Source organism: Topomyia yanbarensis, chromosome 1 (genome assembly GCF_030247195.1).
Source record: "Topomyia yanbarensis strain Yona2022 chromosome 1, ASM3024719v1, whole genome shotgun sequence".
In the NCBI taxonomy this organism is placed as follows: domain Eukaryota; kingdom Metazoa; phylum Arthropoda; class Insecta; order Diptera; family Culicidae; genus Topomyia; species Topomyia yanbarensis.
The window spans coordinates 57,940,282-57,961,130 of record NC_080670.1 but is presented as its reverse complement, the minus strand read 5'-3'; the positions used below and the strand labels follow the sequence as shown (position 1 = coordinate 57,961,130).

Sequence of the window (20,849 nt, the reverse complement as noted above, 5' to 3'; positions counted from 1 at the left end):
ACAGAAAACAGACATCAATTTCAAGCTTTTAATTTGTTTGAAAAATAAAGATACATATTCAAAGGTAATTGAACTATCACCACCAAATGCGAAACTGTCGCAATTTCGTTAAGTAGGTGAGTGTTACTGAATTTAAAGGCTGGTCATATAGAAATTAAAAACGGCCAACATAGTTATGCACCGAGTTAGGATAGGCTGGTATGGCGTAGGGTTGGGAAAACCGTGGCTTATTTGAAAACCGGTAACCAAAAATAGAAAAAGGAAAACAAGTAGAATTTAAAACGCAGTCACAAACTATTGTTTCGAAAACTGACCTGAAGCAAAGATAAAATTGTCATTTCTTTGCCATTTTCTCCTCATACAAATGCTTCGATATATATATATATATATATATATATATATATATATATATATATATATATATATATATATATATATATATATATATATATATATATATATATATATATATATATATATATATATATATATATATATATATATATATATATATATATATATATATATATATATATATATATATATATATATATATATATATATATATATATATATATATATATATATATATATATATATATATATATATATATATATATATATATATATATATATATATATATATATATATATATATATATATATATATATATATATATATATATATATATATATATATATATATATATATATATATATATATATATATATATATAAAGAAAATTGTATTCGACAGAAATTTGAGCCAAGTTCCAGCGCATCACAATCGTTTTAGATTTGCTATAGGTCAAATTTATCCTGGTTTAATTTGTTAATGGTATTCAAATCCATTGGAGCAGTCATACTCAATATATATATGAAACCTATCGTGTATTTGCTTTCTTTTCCAACTGAGCATGAGCATGACGATCGTAAAATTCGTAGAAGTAGCCTTCGTGATTGACCAGAACAAGCGAATGAACGATAATCAACGGATGGAGCCTGGGAGTAGCTATCCATCCTCTATGTGCACGTTTCGAAAGTTCTATACGCCACGTCTTTACAGTAATCTGGTAAGGAAATTAATGTTATTATAGCAAACGTGGTTATGGAGATTCTGTATATCTCTGCATCTCTACGTTTACTACGGGAAGGAGCTAGTGAGATGGGGTAAATAGTTACAAATCTGAATCCACCTTGATAAGCGGTACGATCTATGTAACTCGGAGAAGAATTAGCGCGTGTTTTTTACTCTGGGCAGCTGGCTGTCGAGAATTTCAAATCAATTCGGAAATTCTGAGATAGTTAAAAATGCAACTTCAATCACGGATAACCGATGACCGGGAGTATAACTTAAATATGAAGTAAAAGAAACTGATTTACTGATTTAATATGGCAATGTGCTAAAATAGAAAATGCCATAAATGAATAAATGATTCTAGTTTTTGTTGCCTCTTACGAAAACGTTATTTTGCTTCCTTTTAAATTTCTTTTAAACTTAACCCGTTGCAGTAACGCTACTAGATTGACATTTTATAAACAATATTTAATGTGACGACTGCGTAATTAAAACTGTAGAATTTATTTGTTTTTATTAAGTTTTATGATAGTTTTGAGCCGTATATAGATTAGAACAGTAAAGTAAAAAAAATGAACACAAGTATATTAAAAATTGATGTGCATATGAAGTCTTTTATGGGTTGTTATATTGGACAGCATTCCATTGCTAATATAGAAACATTAAAGTGTCTCAACACAGACATTCTTACTACAAGTAGGTGAAAAGGTGAAAAGTTTTTCGATAGCTCTATTATAAAAAAACAATGGAAGATTCTTTAAATAGTTTTTGCAAACAAAAATACCGAAAATACCGGTTTTTGATGGTTATAAAACCGGTATTTCGATATTGAATATTTGGACGGTTTTACCGGTTCTCGGTAACGGTAAAACCGGTACTCCCAACCCTAGTATGGCGGCTCAAAAGTGTTGACATATATTAGTTGAAACGTTTACACAAGTACTATAAACTTGTTCGAACATGGATCTACGTTCTTTGTAATAAAACTATCAACGGTCAATATTATCGTTGATAGCCTGTCAATTGAAACTTCTGCGATATCGTGTGCAAGGGGGGATTCCAGATAACCTACAGGTTCGCCGAAATGGTAATCGAAATGAAAAATGAAAGGGTTGTGTACAGAGCACGACCACGGTGACATGAAAAAATGTATGCTACACTTTGCTATACACCAAATATATTACAAAACCGACCGCTTCTATAAATCCCATATGAATCATAAATGTATGCCATTTGTAGATGCAAAGGCTTTAAATCTAATTAAACAATCATTCTACGATTAGCGTGCGCCGTGGAATGAAATGTCAAACGCGTCCATGAAGTAGAAGAGAAAGGTGAGCAAAATTGCCATTTCCTAATGTGTTGGTATTTTGTCTAAAACATTTGGTATGCTACCAGGCCTACCGAACGTAAATATCAATAGATGGACAAAATTACAGTTGGAGCTCAGTGTTTGTTTAGTTTTATTATTTCGGGAGTTTATCTGTGTAATTTGTTTGGCATAATCTGCGTTTTAGTGTTGCGAAATATTTTTTCATCAGTTTTCATCGTACAAGTGGCATACTTAATTTCAACTACAATATTGCTGGAACTCAGCTACAACGCGTTGATCACGTAAAGGACACATCGAAATGCGTAACACTAACTACGCTTCCAATAGTCCAATTATAGTGATGGTTCGTCGCTTCAACGAGTTTGTCGAGCACTTCGTCTTCGATACCAATTCATCACAATTCCGTTACCGTTTGCTGTTGAGTTAATTATTTTTAGTTTAGTTCCAGCATGAATTCCAGCTCAAATGCATCAACCGATGGTGGCGCTAGTGTTTATCGTATATTAATTCAAATGTTTACATACGTTTTTTAAATATTTTTGTTCGATCATGGATGTCTGTTCTCTGTGCTTTAACTCTCTATTTTTTCATGAAAAACATGCAAATGGTTCAATATTTGTTCAGAAGCACGTCCTAGTTCTAATGATAATGTTAAAGACATTTAATTTCCAACGACATTTTGATCATGACTATCGGTGGAGAAATAACGGAGTAATTCGACTTTGCCTAAATTAGGAATTGCTCCCACGACTCTTAAGGGGTTTATGTGGCACTGCTACTATGATCAGCATCGCACCACAGCGGTTATTTCGAAAGAGAATTTTCCGCCTTAAGGGCTCATGCACGACAATTTCCAATTTGGGAACAATTGAATACGTTGCCATTTCCCAATCGATTTTAATAATCAAAATGTCGTTGGACACGAAATTAAATGTTCTTTCGAAGTATCATTAGAACTAGGCCTCTAGGAAAATGTTTAACCATTTGCATGTTTTTCAAGAAAAAACTCAAAAATTTGGCAATTTTAATATTGTTGTCCAAAAATGGCGCATTATTTCTTACAAAACAGCATCATATGGCTACCTTTGGAAAGGTATATTTTTCTTCTAACTAGAAATGTTGATAAATCGCAAATCGGCTGAAAACTGACAGCGCAATTAATTTATTGCAGAAAGTCCCAAAAAATGGTTTAATTTTGCTATAATTCAAGATTTTCTATACCCCATCTTTAAAATAATTTTTTAAAATGCATTTGAAGTGCTTTACAACCTGTACTAGGTCTCTTGAAAAGTTCAAAATTGCTGTAGCACCGTGTAATAAATTGAAGATTTTCCTTCCTAATTGAGAAATGTTGCCACATCTACTATAATGTATTGTAATGTACTGAGAACGAGAGCTTGAAAAAATTGATATCCCTGCGTGAACTTAAAAGAAAACAAAATTCAATTGATGCCCGCCACGATGAATGAAATGTATGGTTCGTTCCCCTTGTAATTCATTCTCCCGACACAGCGCATTCAGGTTCGGGCATGTTCGGTTTTAGAAGCAAACTGAATTTTGTTTCTATGCCGGCTCTGAGAGGGATTATTGAGCAAAAGTGTACCAGATATAGATTCTGCAGTTCACTTATGCTCGAAAATGATAAACGGTACATTTTGAATTTTGAAGACGAGTAGTCTGCAAAAGCTTTAGAGCCTCAAAAAAATTGAAAAAAAAAATTCCTTCAATCAAAAGTTCCATTTCACCACTGCACAGTGGTCCAGATCGCTAATTTAGGAGGAATTTTTACTTTCTGACAAACCTGTATAATTTAGCCGTATCATGTCTTAGGATGAATTTGTTAACAAAAAGTAAAAGATACGAAAGTAATACTAAAAAAACGTTTTTTTCAGGAACACCCTAATCTTTTTTTTAATTTCTTGTATAACAAAAACTAAAAGAGATAGAGCTTTAATATATTCAACAAATTTATTCAAAATAAGTTACTTTACAACTTTGTGGAAGATTGTGGAGCTCTATCTTTCATCAGTAAAAAGTTTATTTTCGTATTTTAGATAAATTAGAACCACTCTAATAACTATTCCAATAAAAAGAAGCATCTTCTGATGTACACAAAATCATCCTAAGACATGATACGGCTAAATTATACAGGTTTGTCAGAAAGTAAAAATTCCTCCTAAATTAGCGATCTGGACCACTGTGCACTGGTACCAATGGTATACAAATATGTTCTGAATTAAAAACTATTAAATGTTTAATCTTTTATTAAGATTACAGTTGTTTCACTACAGTCTAAGAATGACTGCATTATATTAATTAAGAATAATAAGACGATCGGTATACTATGAATACCATACCATTTGGAGCACATCCGAAAACAATCAGTTCAGATTCATATAATAATTACGTAGAAAAAGCTCTCTATCTAAATAACTAACATTTCTTATAGATTTAATAAACCATCATATGCTTTAATACGTTAAATATTCCTTATACATTTATCAAATTGTCATATACATTTCATTGGACCACCCAATGTTTTTAATATGATAATTATCAGATAGTTATTATATGGTGCGCTGATAGATTTGGGTCTGACACTGGAATTTAAATGTTATATGGAAACCTGATATAATTGAATTTGTGAGGAATGCAACATTCAACATGATATCCATATAAGTTTGATATACTTTTGAAAGTCTACTGTAGCAATCATTGGAAATTCCAATAGTGCTGAGTTATATGAATATCATATAATATGGATGTAGCGATTCCGCTCAGTGTACTTTCCAGTCCGAGCCGGGGAAACAACAAGGAACAGGATATGAAGATATAAGCAGAGGATTGAGCAGGTCCATCGGATGCAAACGTTGTGCATTTGCGAATAATAATTTTGTATTCAACGATAGTAGAGGTTTTAAAGAAAAGTGATTTGCGGAGAACTGGAAAGGTGGCAACTATTTTAAAGTGGAATTATGTGGCTAACATAAAGTTTGACTGAGCGGGCAGGGCTGGGTATTCGTTTAGCAGTTAGTACTTGGTTTGTGTCGTAGTGTGTTATCAACGAAATATAAACAACTTATAAACAGCGGAAAGTTGAATTATGCAATTAATCAATTATAGCAGCAGTGAATAACGTGTCGGGTTTTTTTAGTTTCCCACGGAAACGTTTCGTAAACTTTTGCTAAATAAAACTATACTTTACGAACATATAAAATGGCAATTGTTTTTTGTCACTGTTTACATTTGGCTAGCATTTGGTGGATAACTTGGCCAACGATGAAGGGTAGGAAAACAGACAGATTTTGCTGATAAAAAACCGAAACCAAATCTTCGTTTCAACACAACGAGGTGCAGAACTGATCAATAACGAAACTAAATTTAAACCAACTAAAGATGGAAACGAAAGAGATAGAAATAGATTATTTTAAGTTACAATTTGCGGAAAGATATTGATTAGCGTTTGTTTGGTTTTCTTAATAATATTTGTAACGGAGGTTATTTCATAGTAAAACAATAGAACAACGTTTTTTTCGTTTTGATTGATGCAAATCGAGTAAAAATAAAAATCGTACCGTCGATGTAAGTGTGACAGGCGGAGTTAAGGCCCTGTTTTACCATTCCTGTCTGCATCATTATCATGCCAACATCTGAAACGTCGTGAATATGGTGAGAAAGAAGAGAATATAAAATGAAAAGATAAAATAAAAAACAGAAACGGTTCAACAAAAGATCAGAACCACCGCAGTTGCTTTTCGTTTGTTTGTTTGTTTGCATTGTGTATTTGTTCCTTTTCACTGTGAATACATAATACATACATGAAAAATCCAAAAACAATAAAACTGAACACCAGTGTGGGACGGTGCATGTGTTTGTGTCGTGCTAGTATAGCTTCTAGCGTCGAAACTGTTCTTTCGGTGTATAGATTTTTATACAGATGTTTATAATTGCAGTATCATACAGTAACGTCTATTGTGGTTGTATGGCTGAAATGGAATTCTAAAATTGCGGAGCTGGCACCTTAACAGTTACCGAACGAATTAAACTTTGTTTGCTTATACGGACTGGCATTATGTTGAACCATTTCAGTTCAGTAAAAGTGCCTACGCGCTGATAAATCTTCTTGCTTGAAAACTACACTATATTAGCACTGTTCGCTAAAGTCTTATGAGCATTTGTCGGATTCGAGACGACACAACAATATTTTCTTACTCTGCCGTCCGATATGCAAAATGAAAAATCTACAATGTTAATGGTCCCTGTGCAAATCAGACCCTTTTCATTGTTTACTATCTCTTCCGGTAATATTTCGGTCGCTTTATTAACCGTTCTATCGTTTTAATTTGGAGGTAAACATATCGTTTACTTGCCGAATTTGGATGCTAACATACAATTTCTGGGCTAAAGGTGTGCATATTCTGAACGTCAGTTAGTTATCTCCATAGTTTTGTAATGTCGTTTTTGCTTGAGGCGAAACTGAGCTGGTTTCTAACCCCAACTGCTGTCAAGATGTATGAACTGACGGCGGTTGGGGTTAGAACCTGACTCAGTTTCGGGGTCAAGTAAAAACCCCATAACATTACACGAAAAACGTTAACAGGGTAGCGTTTTAACCGTGAACGTATAAACTGTGCTTATCACTTTTAAGCATTAGGCTGTGCACGCGAACGAAGTCGACTGATAAGCTGACATAAAATGACATTTAGTATGAGCCGTGTTTACTAACAATGCCATTAAGCTGTGAAGCATTGTTGGTTAATCAGGCTCACAATAAAAGTCAATTTCTGGCGTCTTGTTGGTCGACTTCGTCTGCGTGCATAGGCTAAAGTACAGGAAAATAATAGGAAGGTTCAAAATAGCACCGTTAAAAAAGTCGTTTTATGTCCACTTATCAGTCCACTTCGTTAGCATACACAGGTCATTGAGAGAAAAAGTTAACATAGAGAAACTCTGATTTGCACATATATCTATTTGAATAAGTATTATATAATGTAAAATATTCGAGAGAATGTAAGTACGTTGAGTGCCTTTTTCATATATTGCGCCACTAACTTGTCGCCGATTGACTAGCACAAGTGATTTGGCTAGCACGTTATGCAAAGAGTGGGCCAAAAGCAGCCGGTGCGCACGCAGACGATGTCGACTAACAAGTCGACATAAATTGACTTTCGATTTGAGCCGTGTTTACAAATACTGTCATTAAATTTTAAAACAGTGTTTGTAAACACGACTCACAGTTAGCCTGTGCACGCTGAGGAAATCGACTGATAAGTCGACATAAAATGAAGTTTACTGTGAGCCGTATTTACTAACAATGTCATTAAGCTGTGAAGCGATATTTGTAAACACGGCTCACAGTAAAAGCCATTTTATGTCGACGTATTAGCCGACTTTGTCAGCGTTCATATGCTACTAAAATCGACCGAAATAATGACGGAAGAAAAAGTAAACAAAAACATTATCTCTGCTATCTTAATTCTATTGATTTCTCAATTTTGCAGCCCACAAAGAATGGGAAAATAACGGAATTAGGAGAATATTAGGCTCTGCATGCTGACGAAGTCGACATGAAAATGACTTTCCCTGTGACCCGTGTTTACCAACACTGCCATTCAGCTGTGAAGCAATGTTTGTAAACAAGACTCACAGTAAAAGTCAATTTTATGTCGACTTCGTCAGCGTGCACAGTCTAATTGTTGCAAACCTGTACCGTTAAACCGAAACAGTGACATCGATATTCATTCTGTTCAGTCTAATAAAAGTTAGCTATGTGTGGAAGTACCTGTTTCTTGCTTTTACTCTTTTGGTTTTTGTTTCAAATTTTAGGCATTCTAATTTTACTTCTGTTCATCAAATCACGCACCGCTTAAATAGAGCAATTGAGTTGAAGGCTTTGGAATGAGGATGCCGAAATGCGTTCAAACGTTTAGATCGAGCCGAGTCTAACGGTGAAATGGGATGGCTATCATAGTATTATTTGGATTTTTTGTACAGTAATTAAACACAAGTGGAACGAAAAAAGAGAGTACAAAACTAAATCTTCGTGCTGGTGGCATGCAAAGTTTCCTTGAAAGAAGATATGCTGCGGTCGGTCGCTGGGATAGAATGAGAAGTACTAAAAGTGGAAGCAACTCGAGCACACACACGCACACACACATTCGACTATACATATTCGTGAGATTCGCGTAAAATAATACCAAAGATTGCTTTAATGAAGTAAACAAAGTAAACCTAACATGAAACATGAATATATGAATTGAGTTCTACAAGATGGCGACACGAATGAACCGATGATGAATGAAGTTCGCGTTTGACATTTTTCGGTGGTTTGTATACTTCGTCAGTTGCGTGAGTTCGAGTGCGACGCATATTTATCTGTTGCATATGAACTCACGTAACTTCCATGTAAACAAACCACCGAGAATTGTCAAATGAAGTTCATTCAGCTCATTTTGTGGGGTTACGTCGGTAAGTGTAAAATCTAATGGTTTGGCAAATAAGTCGTCAAATGAAATCAAACATATCGGGAAGTACAGACACTTTATATAACAGACTTGCGAAGAGAAAAACAGTAAAACTAGCAACTATGAATGTAAACTGGCATCACGGAAGTTCCCATAAGCTTTGCATGGGCTTCCTCTTGTACTTTCCCTCTCAAAACCCTCATGCTCGTTTGGCTGCACTTTTTGAATGTCCGTTTGGCTGCAATTTTTGACACTTCGCTAGTCTGTATATAAAGTGTCTGTATCGGGAAATGTTGGCATGTAAAAAATGTAAACCTAAACATGAATAAATGAAATTTAAGTTAATAAAAAAAAATGTTGGCATAGTATATGCATAAAAACACAGTAAAAAAGTTGATTAAATTAATCTCTAAAACTTTAAGTAGAAAACAAACAGCATTTTTAGGGAAGCGAGATGTATGGAGATGAAGCGCATTTTACGCAAAAAGTGCAGTTAACATATTTGTTAGAAATGTTTATGCACATAGGTCCAATTTGGAATAAATTTGTACCTGTGGTGAGGTGTTGTGTACAGATGGCTGGGAATCGATATCTCCGAATTGTAATCGGCGCATATTCAGTCAGTGGTGAATCATTCGTTGGTTTATTATGCTTTGTGTTAAGCTTTTGTGTCAAAATGCAGGGTAACATGCCTGTAAGATGGTATCAATGATATTGATACCAATTCACTCATATGCCATCTTTTGATGGACGAGTAATTAATGAATTTGTGCGACATCTTCCCTTATACTGCCAAATTAGGGTTGTTATACAAATAAGGGAGATACATTTTGAATAAATTTTTTTAAATGAAATATCTAATTTAAGTTATGTTAGCTACTAACTAAGTCATTTAGTTAATAACATCTGAAACATTTCTATTAGAAGAAACGCCACTTTATCTTGTATAGATACACTTCGTTAGTGCCGTAGGTGTGATATTGTTCGCGGCTTCGTAAAAATGAGGTTCCCGTATTACCTATGTAAACAATACCTTATTTTTTGTATGTATGTAAGCTATATCTCACTGATACCATTGAAACCTGTGGCATTTTTTTAGTTTGACAGTTGCATCATAAAGATCCGTGATTTGTCCCGCGCGCAAATGTCGCCAAGATATTTCAACCACGGTAGAAGTGTCTTGGTAGATCGTTTAGATCGAGAAAAAAAGGACAACTGTTCGCGATGGAGTCCACAGATTTTCCGATGTCAGAGTTATCGTTGCCATCAAAAGGCAGATTCGGGCCAATTCTGTGTGTCTTCCGTAAGGAAAATGGCAAAGAAACATAGAATCGGCGTTTTTTAAGTACGGAAGATTTTGGAGCGATGTCGAGGGCACGGAAAAAAGGAACATGATAACTAATCGCATGCGAGACCTACGAGTTGAGCACTATACGAAGACTTTGTACTAGGAATCAGGAATCAGAATATATTGGCTCAAATGGCACGTTCCCCGTACATAGTTGGGGATTTGTGCCTTGCCGTATGTTTTCATCATTTCCTGAGCGGAAGGAAAGGACAAGGAGGTGTGGGGAAGTAGAATTGGAAGGGTGGGAAAAATAACAGCACAAAACAAAAATAAACAACAGGTAAGTTAAACTCACAAGTAGTTCAACTTGCCTGCGAATAAGCCTAAAGCTCTTTACCACATTGGATAAGAAACTTTAGTATGTCTCTGAGTTTCAGTCGACCAAACATGGTTTCGTCTATATAAGGACGGCTGAAGACTCGAAATCGCAATTGCGCTACCGCTGGACAGTTGCATATCAGATGATATGAGGTTCCGTAGTCGGATTCACAAAGATCACATGAAAAAGACTCAGCGCGCTGAATAGTTGCCATGTGATAATTGAGTTTGCAGTGGCCTAGTGGTTAAAGCCCTGGTCAGCATGCCGCAGTGGAGCTTCGAAAAATGTAAGAGATTTTTCGAAACCACTGGGCATGGTTGTTCTAGAAACGCCTTTGTTTGGCGACACGTTTGTAGATTTCGCCAATAATTGCGGTGCTCGGACGAAGCCCAGGACTGTATTTTTCCCTTATCCAACTTGTCGAAATTGGCAGCACGGGCTCAGGACCAACGAAGTTAATCGCTGAACCTGCCCTGGCAAATTCGTCAGCCCATTCATTTCCAGTAATACCGCAATGTCCGGGCACCCAGACAAGGTAGATAGTGTTGACAATGCTTAGTTCTTCGATTTGGGTTCGGCACGCGATCACTAGCTTGGACCGGGATTTGTCTGAGCTAAGGGCCTTGATTGCAGCCTGACTATCGGAGCAGAAGTTTATAACTCTGCCGGACAAACTCAGTTGAAGGGCCGATTGCACCCCGCATATAATCGCAAAGATTTCTGCTTGGAATACAGTTCAGTATCTACCTAGTGAGTGAGATTGTTCCAATCTCATTTCACGACAGTAGACACCAGCACGTCCCTCCATCAGAGAACCGTCAGTGTAACAAACCACTTGCGTTTGTTGTTGTCTTTCCATAAAGCCAGACAACCACTCCTCTCGAGAGGGAAACCTCACATGGAATGTCCTGTAAGGAAAACTACAAGTGAGTGTAATATCGCTGGGAGCAAGAATATCTTCACCCCATGTAACCATTTGTGACCACAATCGTGTATGACTGGTAGCAAGATCAACATGATTACTGTTCCAAAGCCCAGTAACCTGTAGTCTGTATGCACATGATAGTGCTTTTTGTTTTAAGTGTATGGGTTTTTGGCGTTTTTTAAGTACGGAAGATTGTAAAGGAAGATTTCGGAGCGATGTCGAGGGTACGGAAAAAAGGAACATGATAACTAATCGCATCCGAGACCTACGAGTTGAGCACTATACGAAGACTTTGTACTAACTCGAGTGATAAAAACCGGTGATCTTGTTCACCGATGAGAGCATGTATATCGTCGAGTATTTACGAAAGAAATCACTATATCATCGCGTAACATCGGCGTATCATATATGCATATAAGCTGCAATTCTAGAAGCAGAGATATTTTCTACAAAACATTTACAAATTGACAAATGTTGCACTAGATGAGTAGTATTTACTGCGAAAAATCGGAACCCATTCACATTTTATGATTGAACACAAGAACAAGAAATTTTCACTGTTCACCATACCTCATCGTTTCAGTTACCCAATGCGTCTATTTATGAAAATTATCAAATAACACAGAACTATGGTAAGTTACCAAAAAACTTTGTTCACGGCAAATGTTGAGCATAAAATTTGCTTTAAATAGCAATAGACTGACCATTTATTCGATCGGTAACAGTAACGGAGGAGTACATCGGCGTTTTAAGTATGTATGTGTTCGTCCATGGAATAAAATGCAATACGGATCGAAGTCGGGTGTAGTATTTCAACAAGAGGCTCCGTGACACACCTCTGAGGTGGTTGCGGGAACATTTAACTGTTGTACACTCCGGAAGTGGTACATTAATGATCAACGTAGTTTGAGACTTTAAGAAATACAAATATTCAATAATAAAGAAACTGAAAAAAATTTCGATTTCTTTTTAATTTTTTCGTTGTTTTCAATAGTGCAAACAATATTACACATACGGTACGAGATTCGTATTTGATTTATTTTATTTTTATTTATTATCTGACCTTGTAGATCTTAATGAAATTTTAACTATAAGTATTGAGATGGGGAAAAGCCAATTTGAGTAAAGCCTCATGTATATTCTTCTTAAATTCGCGTAAAAATTCCATATTGTTTCGAATAATTAAACAGTAAAATAAAATACAATACAAATTCAAGAAATAAATTACGTAAAATGAAAATTACAATGCAATAAAAAAGAATGATAAATCCAATTTCAGGTAAATCCAAAATTCCTTAAAAGTTTAAATTGTGGGTAAGCAGTAATGCCACTTTTAATGATCGTGTAAGGCGAGTCAGTTTAGAGGTAATATGAATCCATTCATCAACAATAGCATTGATTTGTATTGACAAATTGAAATCTGGCATCCTTGACATTTTAGAGCATAAGTGAACTGCGTAATTCATGTCTTTTATATTTTTGCTTGATAGTCTCACTTAGAGCCAGCATAGAAACAAATTTCAGTTTGCAACAGCAGTTGACTTTGAACCGCAATCAAATGAATGCAAAGCGCTGCACCGAACAAATGAGGGACAAGACAAACAATTGAAATTTTTTTCGGTGCGGTGGAAATGAATTAAATTTCGTTTCTCTTTCAAGCTATCCCGGCGATGTTAACTTTTCAGAGCTTTAGTGTAAATAAGCCATTTATGCAGTAAAATCTGGTTTTATATAGGTTCAGATGTTTTCAGGGGTTGATTCCCTCAGTATCCACTACCAAAACACCACACAGTGTGGGTGAATTTATATCTTGAAGCATGAGGCTATTATGGACTTCTCAATTTCTCGGAATCTGTAACACAATACTAGAAAAATGTTACCGTCGAATGCTTCCCAAAGCAACAAAATCTCGACTGGGGGTGCCAACCTTCCAGATTTATCTGGATTCTTCCAGATTTCCAAGCCTCGTCCAAACATACAGATTTATGTTTGTCTGATCCAGATTTTAGGGAATTTGTCCAGATTGATCCAGACAATTTAAAAAATAACAAAATAAGTTTCAAGAACTCTTCCATGATTCCTAAACCACTTTTTGAGAAAGCTGGAAACACAACATACCACGGTTTTTTCGTTGAAAGTCAACAATTTTTTTGCCGAATTATATTAGCTACCCAGTTAAGCTCAGCCGGAAAAGAACCGGAATTCTGGCTGGTTCCAGTTCGTACACGGGCTTCAGTGACACAACCGATTCTAGTTAGAATCGGTTGTGTCACTGGAGCCCGTGTACGATCTGTAACCAGCCAGAATTCCAGTTCATTTCCGGCTGAACTTTACAGTCCAAGATTCTGGAAACTCTGAGATTCAAATTTAATCAATGTGCTCTATGCTGAAAAATCAAGCATTTGACATTTACAGATTAGCAGTGTAATCACCGAATTTTTAGTAAGCCGATATATTTACTAATATACAAACATGTTTCATTAGTAAAATGTAACAAATATAGCCCATCGGTGAGGAATGTACCTTTTCCTAAGGAATTTAGGTCATCCAGACAATTCCAGAATTTTTAAAAAAATGTTACAGATTTAAAAAAAAACACTTGGTATCCCTGCGAGTTGCAAATGCTGCTTCCACACTAAAAAAAGTCGAAATAAAAGCAATATTTCCAACAAATGATTCACTGCTGAGAGAAGGTCTCAACCACGTCGTTCGAATTAGAAACTGGTTCTTCGAAGAGAATGAGCGAACGGAAGTTCTTTTTAAAAGAACGGTAGTTCTCAATTCTCTTCAAAGCGAATGAACTGAACCTGACCCAAAGCCGTTTGACGAATTTCTCGGACCGATTTTTAGGCGAACGAATAAAAATGAACCGACTTGCCGTCCCACAAACCGCTCTCTGTGCTCTCCCAGAATGGAACCGGCGAAGAACGACTCACAAGCGAACGACTCATCACATTCTCTATTTCTCTAGTTATACATCATGAAGAAATCGCTACCCTTGATGAACTTGTTAAGCATACAGGGGTATAATAGTTTGGGCAGCATCTGTTTGGTTCCTCTCCAAGAATCGAATGTTTTGAGAGACATTCGCTAGATACAAGTAAAATATCAGCTGAACGGAAGAACGGTTCATCTGAACTAGTTCTTTTTACAGAACTGTTCAGTCGGGAATGGTTCTTCGAAGTGAACTGTTTCGCCCATCTCTAGTTCGAATGTAATCCGCCACTTAGACATACCATAATAAACACAAACCGAGTGAAAATAAAAACATAATCGAGTGATGGTTTGAGTGAGCGCGCGTGTATGTGTATGGGTGCATGTGTGGTCGTGCATGAATGTGAATAAACCGCTATACTCATTCTCTCAAAAATGGATTCTCACTCAGGCGATATGGGTATATGTAGTAAACGGTTTTTACGGTATTGGTGAGCGAAGTACAAAAGATCTGACACAGCGTGAATAGTAGGTACGGTATGCATGTAATTGTTACTCATATAGTTGTTGTTGTCAGGGTGGAGCTCCCGATGGGCGGCGTTGATCAACTGTTTGAGGTCCTAACCCCCAAAATAAAACAACAACAGCTGAATTTGCGAACTCTCACTTTTGGCTAAAGTGTGTTTGTTGAACTCGGTTAACCGGAATTGACTGAATGATCGGATACTACTTGGGATCTACTTGAATCAGTCAGCGATCTTAGCAAAGCGAAAAGTTAAGTTTCTTAAGTTAAAACAAACCAAATCTACCAGCTACGATCTAAGTTGTCAGTGTTTAATGCGAAATGGCGCCATAATCTACTGCTGGTATGTAGAATGCGAATCATGGAGTCTAATTCTACTGATTAGACTGATTAGTATGAAGAAGATAATGATTGGATAGAAATAGAACGTAAGATCAACGACCTCCACATCGATGGCAACTCCTGACTGAATGAGCGAGGAGGGAAATACAAATCGAATACCAGCAAATATCAAATATACACTTCTAATCGCTATTATAGTCTTGACAATCTTTATATAAGGGTAGAAAAAACTGCTTAGAACAACTCTAGAGCGTATATCGTATGTACAAAACAACTGAACGAAACCATACAAAAACTGGGAGTCTATTAATACATTTTTCGTTGGTTTTTCTAAAATATCGAATCGTCTGAATGAAAACTTAGGGAACTCGTATAATCGAACGGAACGGGATTTGGGAGGAAGAATCAAAATTGGACTAAGTAAACACGCGCTAGTTTTAGAGGATTCACCGCAAATACGCAAAAGTGTAACGGGAAAAACAAGACGTGAAAGAAGTTCAAAGATAATAATATATCTCGATTTGTACTATAGTGAAAGGAAGAAAGAAACTGGTACTAATGCTTTACCTAGATCACCTATTTTAGTCCTGGTTTGTGCAGTCACTGTACAAATCGCATTACGAACGTTTGTTTTGTTTTGTTTTCAAGGTTAATTATTATCGGGTTGGTGCGATTTTGGAGGTTTTGTTTGTTTGTTTTTGATTGGTGAAACCCATTATAAATAGTTTTACATAATTTAAGGTGTATGTTTATCGTTTTCATCAGTTTATATCGTTTTGCGCCGTTTGTGATTGGTCGAGTAAGTGGTGGTAAAAAGTTGATAAATGAGAGAGAAAATTGTTAATAAATTGTCAAAAATGTTGTTCATTTCAGCTGATAAAACTACTTCTAAGAAGGGTCAAAATGGGTGCTACTAAAGACGCCTAATAGTGTATCAGTACTGTCAAACGGGGACAGTGGTGTTGTAGTTTTTGCTGTTGTTGTTGTGGAAGTATAAGTTGATATTTGATATCGAACATCTCTGTAGGTTTTGTTAGTTGTTTTATGTTTGTGTGTGTGTGTCTTCGAAGAAAGGGGCTTCAACGTTTCTGATTTCGCGCGCTATTCGTTACAGTGGGAAGTGTGCAGTTGTAATAGTATAGTTCAAGTTTATTTTTATTGCAAACGCCAAAAAGTTCTTGTTGGTATAACTGCTAAATTGTAAATTTACAATGATCAGGGGTTCGGTAAAAAAGACATCTAAATGTTGGAACAAAAATTACTTACAGTTTTTGCATTTGCACTTTTTGATGAGTGTTTCGTCTTTGATGTCATCGTGGCACGCTTTACAGTAGAACCACGCTCTGGAAGCATTGAGAGAGAGTGTTTTAGTTGGGTGATTTCAATACGATGATCAAACGAGTTTCATAAATATAAAAATATTACTATCGACGATGAGGTTTTTTTTGTTACTGCGACCGCTCATTAAAATTTGTAGTAAATTTCTCTCTTCAGGATGTCTCAGTCATTACGGTACCACAACCGAAACATCGATTGAACCTGTATACTGAGACTATTACGCGCAGTCGACAACCTGTTATATCTAGCGACTCGAGCGAACAATACTCACCTCTTCACCTCGTCCGCACTCTGCGCGATAAAGAAACCCTGGGTATTGGCGTGTATCTTAGCACCCCGTGGATTGATGGAAATCTTGCTATCTGAGCCTTCCTCACCCTTGATCTCGATTGCCAGCAGAAGCAGTTTCAGCTTGGTGAAGCACAGCCTGACGTTTCGGTTGTTTTCGTTTTATTGTGTTGTTGTTTGTTTTATTGGTTCAGTGGTTCGGGAATTGAGGAGATCGGAAGCAAAAACAAGATACTTCGGTTAATGTCTGAACTATGAAGCCTAATTTCGTGTGTGTTTTTTGTCGGGAAAGGATACGGAATGGAATATTAAGGAGAAGGAAATGGATGTTGGTGCTTTAATGTTAGAGAATGAGATGTAAGTTATTCTATAGCTCGTCTACAGTATCGCTTCTAGTAGTCGTACATGTCAATCCATTTTAACTTTTTACAATATTTGTTTGTTTTGAGCTACGGAAGCTGTACTGCACACTGTCTCGTCGATTATTGTTAGCAATTTTATATGCTTCTAAGCTCTAGCTATGTTGGAACCTGCTCTAATCTCGCAGAAGCTACTGTGCTTTTCTCGCATAAAAGTGTAAATTTCCGAGCAGTCGGAGGCGTGTCTTGTTTACAAATATATTTTATGAGAGCTTCTCGGCCAAGAAAATATCTACAGTCTACTTTTATTTTCTATTTTTTGTCTACATAATTGCGATGCGAGAGTGACATACAAACTCGTTGGAACTCGCCAGTATCGAGTACATGCAAAAGAGCAACTAGCATTTGTTTTTTTTCGCACAGCAAACTCAAACGATTCAAGCAAAACAGAAAAGCTGCAAGCGATTTCGAACGGGCTTTTAGATGGCACAGTGCATTAGTGAACTATAGGTATATAAAAACAGGTAGGTAAATATTACTTTCGCTATATGGCGTATTGCTTCAACGGAAACACGGATTCTCTTTTCTCGGTGGAGGGGGTGGTGACGAAGGTTCAGGGTTAGTTGCATTAAATCTATGACCGTTGGATGAGGGGTTCGAAAGTTGGAGATGCTCGTATGCGAGGAACCAGAATGACCGGTAGGTGGCGGCGACGATCGGGAGCTCTCAAATGATACCAACAAACAATTTTTGGGATTCTACCGGAAGCGATTTTGTTGTCTTTAGAAGATTTACTTTGATGAATAGGGTGAAGTTTGGAATGAAGTGGTGAAAATGATTCGAATGGGGGCGAATTATATCGCTGAAAATATCATGGCAGGTAGACGTTAAAGTAATTTAAAGTACTTCTTACATCTATGCTCCCAGCATTTACTTAATTTTTTTATTAATCGAAATTAATGTGATCAGTGCTTACGTTTTTTTATGTTTGCCACGTAAAACTTGTTTCCATATTATAATATTTTTGTAACAGAAACAATAAAATATCTCGAATCTATAAATATAACTAGCACAATATTTTTGCGAAAATCGTGCTATTATTTTTTTTAGCAAGTTTGGGTCAATGTCACATTTGGAGAAGTTTATAAACGTAACTTATCTCTTCTTTTTGTTTTATAATATTATTGAAAATTCGCCGAAAATCCGAAATTTATCTTTCCCATTTTAATGAAGCTATAGCTTCAGCTCTTCTAGGTTTTTGTGCAAACAACTTGGCTGAATATTTTATTTCTTTTTTTTTCGATTATGGATGTCTTAACCTTAGGGTCATTTGCCTCTTTTTTCAGGTTAGAGTTATTGCCTGTTGTTTTGTGGAAGATTTCCTAAATGCCGTGTTTTAAAAACTTTTAAATTATTTTAGCACGGATGTAAATATTTGAAGATAAATAATGTTATAAATAGCGATTCATCACTCAAGGATATCTTTGATGATGTAACCGAATGTTTCATCCCCTCTTTTAGGTGTTTTGTTTTTTAAGGTGAATCTCCTTAAAGGTGGTTGAAAAATAAACGAATGGAAAAGTGGAGATAAACACTCTTTCCCTCGAACCATCCATCACTAAATCAGTGGGACATAGAGACTGGAAGCGTAATGTTGGAATTGCTAAAACTTTTCCTTTTACCCAGTAAAAAGAGATAACAAATGTATCGAAAATTTGAACAGCTACAACTTTTGGTTTTTATGAGGCTTGTTTACAAAAGCAACTAAGATGATAACTGGGCATCACCTTTCATTTGAGCACTCACAGTTGTTAGTATTATCATTAGAACTGAGGTTTTTGGAATTAAATTGATTGGATTCTGTTGAAGCTGCCAAGGACAGTAACAGTTAAAGGTGAAAAATATATTTTGATATAACTTCGTTGTCTTGCAGTATTCTTGAAAACTAATAAATTCTTTGGATTGGAATGTATGTGAATTAAGTAGCTTGTAGCACTGTGAAAGAAGCACATGTCTTGATCAAAACAGGTTTTTCGTGTTTCATGACCCCAATTGCTATAAGGAAAAATCGCTTTGAAACTATATACGGTAGAATAAAGATGGTCAAGAAAGGGTTAATTCAATAGACATCATTAACGGAATCACACAATCTACCAATCAGATCACTGCTTCTGATATTTATCTTCTTTGTATATCGGTCTTGGTGTAAGTCTCCCAATTAAATGCTCCGCCCGTCGCGGAGGGAGACTTACTATTTATAATTCCACGAAGTTTGTTTGAAAATCAGTTTTTGCGTTTTTTATAGAAGCCGTAATCTCGTAGTAATTTAATACAAAATTGGTGAACATTTTTCCAAATGATTGGTGTAACCATTGTGTTATTTCGTTTAACATAACAAAAGCTATTACGCACGGAAAATATACACCTATATGAAAATTTCATTCGACCCAAACACAATAACGTTGTATTTTTCATTCTGATAGCAGAATCTTACCTGCTTTGACATGCAAAAAAATTGTATTTAAATGTAAAATTCGCCTGAATTAACTGGAGAACATATTTTTACATATTGTTAAATGTAAATTAAAGTGAATAGAGAGGCTTCTTTTATGTACATAACAAAAAAACGTAAAATACGTAAAATCACAAGATTTTTTATCTGTGTATCACTTCAGTTTTTCCGAAACCTTGAAAAGGGGTTCGCCTCTATCTTGAAAGATTAGTCTTTTATAGGGATCTATGAAAACTGATCTAAATATTCAAAGATATGATCGCGAATGTGACTTATAAAAACGTAAATTTATGGTATTTCAGAACCCTCTAGTAGTGCAATTAACACAATTGGGATATTATGCAGGCACTATTTGGATATTATGCAGGCTTTCGACCAATATTCGACGCTAACTAGTCGATTATCAGATAATCAGAGATGCCAGGCACTTTTTTCAAATGTCTGCAATAATAATTTTAAAAGTCTGGGAAGAACAAAAAATGTCAGGAAAGCTAGTGTAACCAAAAGTCTTTATATTCAAAAATCTATAAATATCTGCAACCAAACTAAAAAATCTGCAAATATCTGCGTCATCGAAAAAATCTGCAACTTAAATTAAAAGTCTACCAATTTGCAGACTTGTCTGCAAATCTGGCATCTCTGCAGATAATCGTCGATTGCGGTAATCGATTATAAGTTTATTAATTTCCATAATAATCGATTAGTTCGATTAATCGAGAACTAATCGGTCATCTTTCGTGCGACATCTCCCTATCTGCGTGGGAGTCCCTCCAGTTTCTCCATAAGAAAAGAGGAGGCAAAGGTAACGAGCTTTACGGCTGTTCACTCCGGAAAATGTGAAGGCTAAAAGCGAATCATTGTTCGCTTTTAGCCTTCACAACTTATTTGACGTCTAGGATACCAACACAGTTGAAATGTGTACAGACATATATTTATACGAGAAAAGACACGCATGCAGCGATTCTCCACCAGATTTAACCTCATTTGGCAAAAAATCCACCCGATTTAACCTCAATCTTACACTAACGCAACTGTACATGGATTAGTCAATAATTGACTGACGTAAAATTACATATTGTTTGTATT

The 20,849-nt window shown here is 35.9% G+C and overlaps 1 protein-coding gene across 4 annotated transcripts in view; it reads right to left on the bottom strand.

The window, feature by feature from the left end:
* The window catches only part of LOC131677701 (calcium-activated potassium channel slowpoke), a 226,900-nt gene that overhangs the window by 51,392 nt on the left and 154,659 nt on the right, over nucleotides 1–20,849 (bottom strand). For 2 of the 4 annotated variants that reach the window (XM_058957668.1, XM_058957669.1), the window contains exons 13-15: nucleotides 16,876–17,031; nucleotides 16,533–16,609; nucleotides 5,987–6,061 (exon numbers count right to left, since the gene is read on the bottom strand). In XM_058957668.1, the coding sequence (XP_058813651.1) occupies nucleotides 5,987–6,061; nucleotides 16,533–16,609; nucleotides 16,876–17,031 (308 nt within the window). Of the gene's footprint in view, nucleotides 1–5,986; nucleotides 6,062–15,833; nucleotides 15,870–16,532; nucleotides 16,610–16,875; nucleotides 17,032–20,849 lie in introns of all 4 variants that reach the window. The other 2 variants (XM_058957670.1, XM_058957671.1) reach the window with 2 other exon arrangements.